We start from the raw sequence: 7,184 nt of genomic DNA, 5'->3' as shown, positions 1-7,184 counted from the left end.
CTCATAGGGCAACACAAGCTTCGCACCCCAGATTCCAAATTTTGCAAGACAACCTGTGCACTATCAAAGGCCATGTCAGGAGATCACCTGCTGCTCCAGGAACTTGGTAACTTTGATTTATTACCTCCTCTGATTTGGTTGATGTACAACTACCTCAGCTCCATCATGTCTACAATTATGATACACATGGGCCCACCCATCTATATTTTATACCACCCTCGGCCCACCCGTCTAATACAACATCCCATACAACACCCTCAGCCCACCCGTCTAATTAATATGTGTCTGGGCCCACCCATCTAATACAATATTTTATAATACCCTCAGCCCACCCATCTAATTTAATATGTGTCTGGGCCCACCCGTGAATGTGATAACAAGTACCTACCCATCTATTTCATACACATCTACCTTAATACACCCATCTGCATAATATCCAACTACCTCGGCCCACCCGTCTACCTAATATTCATGTACATCGGCCCACTCATCTACTCTATATATTCCCTGCATGGGCCCACCCGCCTCCATCGGGAATAATTTGCCTCCCGGCCCATCCGTCATAGTCAAGGATATTTTTATCATGGGCCCATGGTCCGCTGGCCCGTATCATACGGGATATTATGCATGTCCGTTCCCTCATATTATACGGAGATAGGTCACTGTAATATGTGTCATACCAATCCTATAAATAAATTAAGCGGCTAGGAGATGATTAGAGTATATCACATACCTTGTGTGGGTAAAGACCAGTATTATCAGTAAGCCGTGCAATTGCGTGATAAAACTCGTAACCGGATGCCTTAGACTCAAAGGACAATAGATGGTACTGTTCAAGAATTTGAACGTGGCTGCCATTCAGGGTTCTGATGTAGTTGCCGGAAACCAAGCTGCACGAAGTAGCTGCATTGTATGTGTCTGCGCAGTGTCGCAACCACAGTAATCAAGCCCAATTTCGTGTATACCATTGGTGTGAATTAGTGTGAAGTCGTCATTAAATGCCTGTCGGGGTAATAGGCACTCCTCTCCAATCGGATGGCCAAGTTGTACCCGTAACCTGAGCTGTTTGAGTGACAGAGCAGCAAATGAAGATCCTGTCCATTTCTGCACAAACATAAGTATGGTCAAGGTGATAAGTACAGGAACTTGCCTGAATCCGATGGAGGGGATTCCTGGTGTGCAAAGCCACAATACATACTGAGCAAAACAATTCCCCGCTGAAGCAATCAATGCACCGGTATTCTGGGAGGCCGAAATGGCAATTTCCACAGACACAAAGGTTCATGTAGTCGCCCCGTCCATCATGCCGCAGAAGCTCGAGTAGGAATGTGTCACGTTCAGCTTTCCATGATAGAAGAGGATGATCCTAAGCATGGGGTTCAAAAGAGTTGCGGCATAGAATAAAATTAGTAACTTACACCAGCTGTGCGTTTGCGTTTGCGATTATCTTCAGTCTCCAAACATTCAGTCTCTATGTCTGCACCAGTAAAATCTGAAAAGTTGTGGTTCATGTGTGAGTCGGTCATTAACGAGTTCATTGCTTCGGCAAATTGGATTGAAGATGTACTAGGCTTCATGGTGACATGAGATCTGTGTGCTGTGAACCCTTGTTTTCGAGAGATAAAGGTGTATGTCTCGTGAACACTGCTTGATGCCTTTGGAAGCTGAGGGGTATAGATATTGACCTTTTTCTGCTTTGCTGCAGCACGTCTATTAACTTTTGTGAATGACAGATGTCGAGGGATTGGCCCAACTTGAGAAGTGACAGGTTCTGAATGCATAACTTAAGCCATGAGAAGAATAGTTAATATGAGCCAGTTAAGGCAACTAGGAGGAACTCGACACTACTGTAGAGCCCTGCTGGCATGCGCTGTTGCTGAGTCATCACCGAAGTGAACACAACTGTCAACTGACAATTGTGTTAGTAACGAAGAAATGCATTACTTTCAAATAATGCAACACGTCAAGTAATGCAATAATGCAATACGTCGAGCAATGCATTACAGGCTCATTGCGCTGCCTTATAAATGGGCCTGCTGGTTAGTATTCCCTCACTGTGTCTTTCCTCACATTTACTCTGATGTCTGAGTCTCCAGGCTCAAGACCTGTGCAACGCTTCAAGTCAGGAGGATCTCCGTCACCTTCCAGTGATCCTGGATACTGTCTGTACCACTTTTGCATGGTTCTGTGCGGGCCTGTGCCTTTTCCTTAAACCTCATTGAGTACAGCCGCAATTTTTTCAGTTGTTCAAGATATCGAAGATGGTCAGAAATACTCGACGCTGGTTGGTCCAGGAGTGCTGCCCAGGCCTCATGCACAGTGTGAGGAGTTTTCCCAACACCTCTACAGAAACTGATTGTTCACCAGGTTGTCCTGCGCTATCTGTTGCGTACACTCCACCATCAACCGTTGGTTCATCGACTATTGCACCAATACCCCCACCGTTACCTGATTCACCACTGACAAGTGCTACTGGCGCAATTTTTCGGTTACCTGAAACTTTACCACTCACTGTCACACCCTACTTTGCTGGGGAGGCAGACGCAGATGTCAGGTGGGTCAAACGTGACCAAGCTTTATACAAGGAACTTGTCGGTGCAATCGCCAATGATTGCTATGTATACCTGTACCATGAGATCCTCTACAACATGCCTGCAGTGCCTGGCAAATCTGGACCCTATTACTGCGTCACTCGTGGACGATACATTGGTGTTTTCAATCACTGGTAAGTCGGTTCTGTCTGATATCGCACACACTCACTGAGCACTTGTATCTAGGGATGAAGTTGCGGAAAACATTGAAGGCTTTCTGATGTGGTTTATGCCGTTACTTCGCTCACCGTTGGAGAAGTACTTCTTCGCGCTGCAATAAAGAAGGGTGAAGTACGCAATTATCAAATATGAACCTAGCACATCAATTTGTCACAAAATTCAAGGACCACAAGCTTGGTATATCGTTAAAGGCTTTTCGTTTCGATAATATCTCTGAACCAAGGCTATATATCTCTGTTTCGGTGAGTTGACACACTAATTATATTTTACATCATGCTCCCAGGTCCATTTGCTTCGGCTATCATACAGTATACATTGCGGCTCAATCTCGGCCCCTTAGACTCTCTGACTCTCCTTCATTCGTGTGGTCTGAACCAAATTTTCATAAGTCCGTTCGTTATTTATAGTTTCGACTCACCTCGAAGTGCGCTCACACTAACGTGCCCCCCTGAGCCCCAGCATATATTCGAGTTCCACCATCTCCATCTCGAACACGCGCCTCTCCCTCGTGACCCAAAGTATGAGCATTGCGCGTGCCTCCTCTGACCAGAATGGTGGTGGTGGGTGTGGCATCAACGGTAGGTCAGGGTGGTACAGCTGCTGGCGGACGTGCATTTGCACGACAGCCCACTTGGCATATAACAAGTCCTTCGAGGTGAGATGTCAGTAACGGCTCGCAAACGCAGAAGATACTCACCAATTGCCTTTCCGACATCGTGAACCTCATCTCCCTAGGTCTCCGTGCGTGTTGCAGGGCAGGGATCTCCACATCAAATGGTAAGTGATTGACACAAGAACAATCAATACACGATGCACCTCACGATTGCGGTCCTGGTCAACTCCTCCATTAGCATTTGAATAGTAGTTCATTGTGTACTTGTAGATGTAGTTGAACGTAGATGGATAGTCGAAATAAATGAATATTCTCACTTTTGTGTTGTGATTCCGGCATTTTCCGGATTTGCAAATAACACCATTGTATACAAAGTACTACATTAGCTAACTGTAAATTTCTCCCCGACTTAAGTATTTAGGACCAGGGCTCGAGTGCTGCACTCGAAGTTTATAATATATAAGTTGTAACTTACGACGGTCACGGTGTCACATGAGTGACCGTTACACTCTGCCGCTACTTGAATGTTCGAACTGCAATTAATATTGAAGCGCCCATATAAGATGCTGGAGTGTTACGACCAGGTGTATCAGTATCCTTGAGAAGCTTGTTGGCAGCTCATCGTTCTTTCTTGCCATGGGCACGGTCAATGAGTTCTTGCAAATCCTCGCCGTCCTCCACAGCCTAAATTCCCAGTCAGCATGCATACCTCGCAACATCCTAAAAGATGTACCATCGCCCACTGCTCATCACTCAGACCATCATTATAATTGACGACATTACAATGGCGCTGACCACGGCCCTCAATGGCATCATCAATTTCCTTCGGCTCGAATGGTTCATCCGTCTGATAGCATTCAGGTAGCTCTTCAAGCTGCATGAGCGGCAATGGCGGTTTCCCCCTGTTTCCGACTGCACGCCACACGTCTAATGCATCCCGTTCTCGCTGGAGATCCATCTTGCGGAAAATCTCAACCTCCTCATTGTTTCTCGCCAACATCTCGTTAAGTTCATTGTCGTTCATGTCACTGGCTTCTTAACTGGGTGTCGTTAGCGTTGGAATGTTTGACGGAGGGGTATATCACCGAACTTGACCCAGAGTGGCAAATCAAAGTAGGTCGCCAATTGTAGCTTATATATGTTAGAATGTTAGAATATCTGTAGTCAAAAACTCGCTGTTCTCAATATACATGGTCTTACACGCTGCAACATTTTGGGCTTGATCACATGTTTGTATATACACATACTAGACTCTCCCAGTCGACGAATTCAACACAAAGTCTCCCAACTTGGGTGGAGTCTAGACTAGTCCATAGTATCAGCCGCCGGCTGATACTATGGGCATGTCCGAATGACCTGAACTAGCATCAGTAAACCGGTGAGTCCTTGCTAGGGATTATGCTGATCATGGTGCTTTTACATAGTCATATATTGCTTTATATTTCCAATGTGACGAAAAGTTTTCCTATATATTACGATACATAACGATATATGACGATATCTTCTTCTCACAGGAACGGCACCCGCCTGCCCACCTCAGTCATTGTGCAATGCTTTCGAAGGTCCCTGCTGGTCCTGCATAGTATGCAATTCATACTTTGTGAAGAGGTCTAATATCAGATTATTCATGCATTTGACCTACAGCTGATAGCATCTTTCGATCAATGTTCAATAGAGCTCAACAGTTTGCTCACATTCCGACTGATATGACTTTTCGAAACGACTACTATGGTGGGTACATGATGCTTGTCCGGGGTTCCCACTATTTAACTCATCTAATATATATGGACTCCTAGAGCATTCAAAGATCCCAGTCTCCTTTATGAGGGCAAGTCTCTTCACAACTTTTGTCATCGCTCTTGCCATCAATTTTGCCGCATTTCTGTTCTCTTGGTTGAAATTGAGTTCCCTGGTGAGCTCGATAATCCCTAAGCTAGGATCGCTGCAGACAAAAGATGAAAGCCAGATTTCGTAACCTCGAACACATAACCACTGCACTTAGACTCCATGATATCAGCGTCATGGGACAGAAACTTGCTTTCTATTGCATGGACAAATCAAGTGGCTGCAAAGTCCCGAATCTTCAAGAACAGGCGACATACCAATCGAATCGTCGGAGCTGGACATCATGACGGAAGCCGGGCATCATGTCATTTGACCCGAAGATCAGCTGGACAACATGTCTTCTTCTGGCCATACTATTCGATATTCTCAAAGTTGTCGAGAACGATGTTGAGGTTGATTCCTCATCGGGCATGATCGTGTATGCCACATCTTATCACGTCTGGCACTGGTCTAGATACTCACATTTACAGCCATCCGAAGCCCTTCAAATGTTCTATTAAGTCTGTTCTGGTAGATGGAAACGGGCAGATCATCAACAGTGTCTTCTGATTCCACAGAGATCGGCACAAACCACATAAGGTGTAGCATTCATTTGAAAGGTAATCCAGAGTGCTCTGGAACGCTCTAGGCTAGGTCTGGAATGGTCTAGCCAGGTCCAGATCTGCTTTTGATTGAAATATTGCAAGAGGTAAAACGTTGAAACCCCTGATGTATTGCCTCCATGCACTCATATCCACCAAACAGCCCTTCAAGTTGTTGTCGCCTTTCCCATGCAGCTTTAGTACAAGCTATTTCAGACTCTAACTTTCATAGTTGTAGGTAAATGGTGAGTTTGCGATCCATTCGATACCTCCGCTCTTGTCGCTCATCAACTATGTTTGTTCAAGACACCACATCCGGTTCTTCCCTCAGAACAGGTATGTCACTCAGTTACCTTCATTTGGTATCTCTCCCTCCATGCTTCCATCATCCGCACCAAGTACATTTGTCATTTCATTCACGCTCATATTGAAGGAGGTACTTTGTTACAATCTTTTTTTTTTAATTTGCGCTTATATCAAAGAACCTAGTGTATAATGTATTTCATCCAGACCACACAGTAATGCGAAAAGACTGGAATTTTTTTACAAAGGTCTGATGAACCTACACAGTAACACGAAACCTTAATTATCGGACATTCGACTCATACATGGTAGTATAAGATACAAGTCCATTTTCCATTTCAACACCAGTCGCTCACCCTTAAAATCGCCCCCTTGATAATTCCCCCTCAAAGCAATTTCTTACTGCAATGCCTCGTCAAGGCCCAAAATCTTGGACTGCTCTTGAGGAGGAGGTCTTCCTCCAAAGTCAGCTCCCTGCCTATATTGCCTGTCAGGCGACAAAGGTTTACCACAACTTTTGGAATGCTACGATCCACAAATTTTTAAGCCGTTGGCCGGAAAGAGCACGTCTAACTGATATCCCACAGGAAGGCGAGCTCAGTGATATACAGAAGTCTTGCGTGGCACAAGCTATCCTGAAGCAACAATCTGTGAGTTGCATAATTACATCATGATACGCGTACCTTGTTGAAAAAAATTCTAGGCCATTAAAAACTGGTTTCGATGGCGTACAAATGTTGCGCGTCTGGCCCGCTCGGGCAGGTCTCATGGTGTCTTACGGCTCGATACCACACTGGCTGGAGATGAAATGAGAGGGACACGTGCTCCACAGGAAGTCGAGATTTACTCACAAATGCATTATGAAGGTCGGGTCAAAGCCGAGGCTGATGCTTTGATTGCCTCTGAGACCGTCACTTCACGTGGCGACAAATTGTCAATGCGAAGGATTGTCACCTGTGATAAATATGCAAAAGAACCTGAAGAAATCAAAGCAGAGGTAAGGCGAAGGCACCAAGTAGCCCTAGAGAAGTGGAGACACACTCGCGAGCTAAACAAAGCTGGGATCATTGA

The 7,184-nt window shown here is 45.2% G+C and overlaps 5 protein-coding genes across 5 annotated transcripts; 2 read left to right on the top strand and 3 right to left on the bottom strand.

Annotated features, from left to right (window-relative positions):
* Positions 1 to 858: 858 nt before the first annotated feature.
* Positions 859 to 1,781, bottom strand: F5147DRAFT_785089 (uncharacterized protein; the record flags this gene model as incomplete). The annotated part of the gene is made up of 3 exons (XM_041442899.1): positions 859 to 1,104; positions 1,274 to 1,366; positions 1,419 to 1,781. The coding sequence occupies 3 exons, from the start codon at positions 1,779 to 1,781 to the stop codon at positions 859 to 861; spliced, it is 702 nt and encodes a 233-aa protein (XP_041283971.1).
* A 197-nt stretch (positions 1,782 to 1,978) lies between these two features.
* Positions 1,979 to 2,871, top strand: F5147DRAFT_785088 (uncharacterized protein; the record flags this gene model as incomplete). Its single annotated transcript, XM_041442898.1, has 5 exons — positions 1,979 to 2,039; positions 2,097 to 2,162; positions 2,229 to 2,321; positions 2,368 to 2,725; positions 2,778 to 2,871. The coding sequence occupies 5 exons, from the start codon at positions 1,979 to 1,981 to the stop codon at positions 2,869 to 2,871; spliced, it is 672 nt and encodes a 223-aa protein (XP_041283970.1).
* A 222-nt stretch (positions 2,872 to 3,093) lies between these two features.
* On the bottom strand, positions 3,094 to 3,641 carry F5147DRAFT_661887 (uncharacterized protein; the record flags this gene model as incomplete). Its single annotated transcript, XM_041434737.1, has 4 exons — positions 3,094 to 3,140; positions 3,212 to 3,419; positions 3,469 to 3,534; positions 3,588 to 3,641. 4 exons carry the CDS (start codon positions 3,639 to 3,641, stop codon positions 3,094 to 3,096), a joined length of 375 nt encoding a protein of 124 aa, XP_041283969.1.
* Positions 3,642 to 3,949: 308 nt separating this feature from the next.
* On the bottom strand, positions 3,950 to 4,408 carry F5147DRAFT_819758 (uncharacterized protein; the record flags this gene model as incomplete). Its single annotated transcript, XM_041443652.1, has 2 exons — positions 3,950 to 4,068; positions 4,118 to 4,408. The coding sequence occupies 2 exons, from the start codon at positions 4,406 to 4,408 to the stop codon at positions 4,003 to 4,005; spliced, it is 357 nt and encodes a 118-aa protein (XP_041283968.1). The 3' UTR covers positions 3,950 to 4,002.
* A 2,112-nt stretch (positions 4,409 to 6,520) lies between these two features.
* F5147DRAFT_661885 (uncharacterized protein) lies at positions 6,521 to 7,110 on the top strand (the record flags this gene model as incomplete). Its single annotated transcript, XM_041434736.1, has 2 exons — positions 6,521 to 6,763; positions 6,817 to 7,110. Coding segments are annotated over 2 exons (537 nt in total), but the record flags the coding sequence as incomplete, so codon positions are not given.
* Between the last annotated feature and the right edge of the window lie 74 nt (positions 7,111 to 7,184).

This window comes from Suillus discolor, assembly GCF_016758755.1.
Source record: "Suillus discolor strain FC423 chromosome Unknown F5147scaffold_779, whole genome shotgun sequence".
NCBI lineage: Eukaryota > Fungi > Basidiomycota > Agaricomycetes > Boletales > Suillaceae > Suillus > Suillus discolor.
This window is presented reverse-complemented; position numbering and strand designations above follow the sequence as displayed.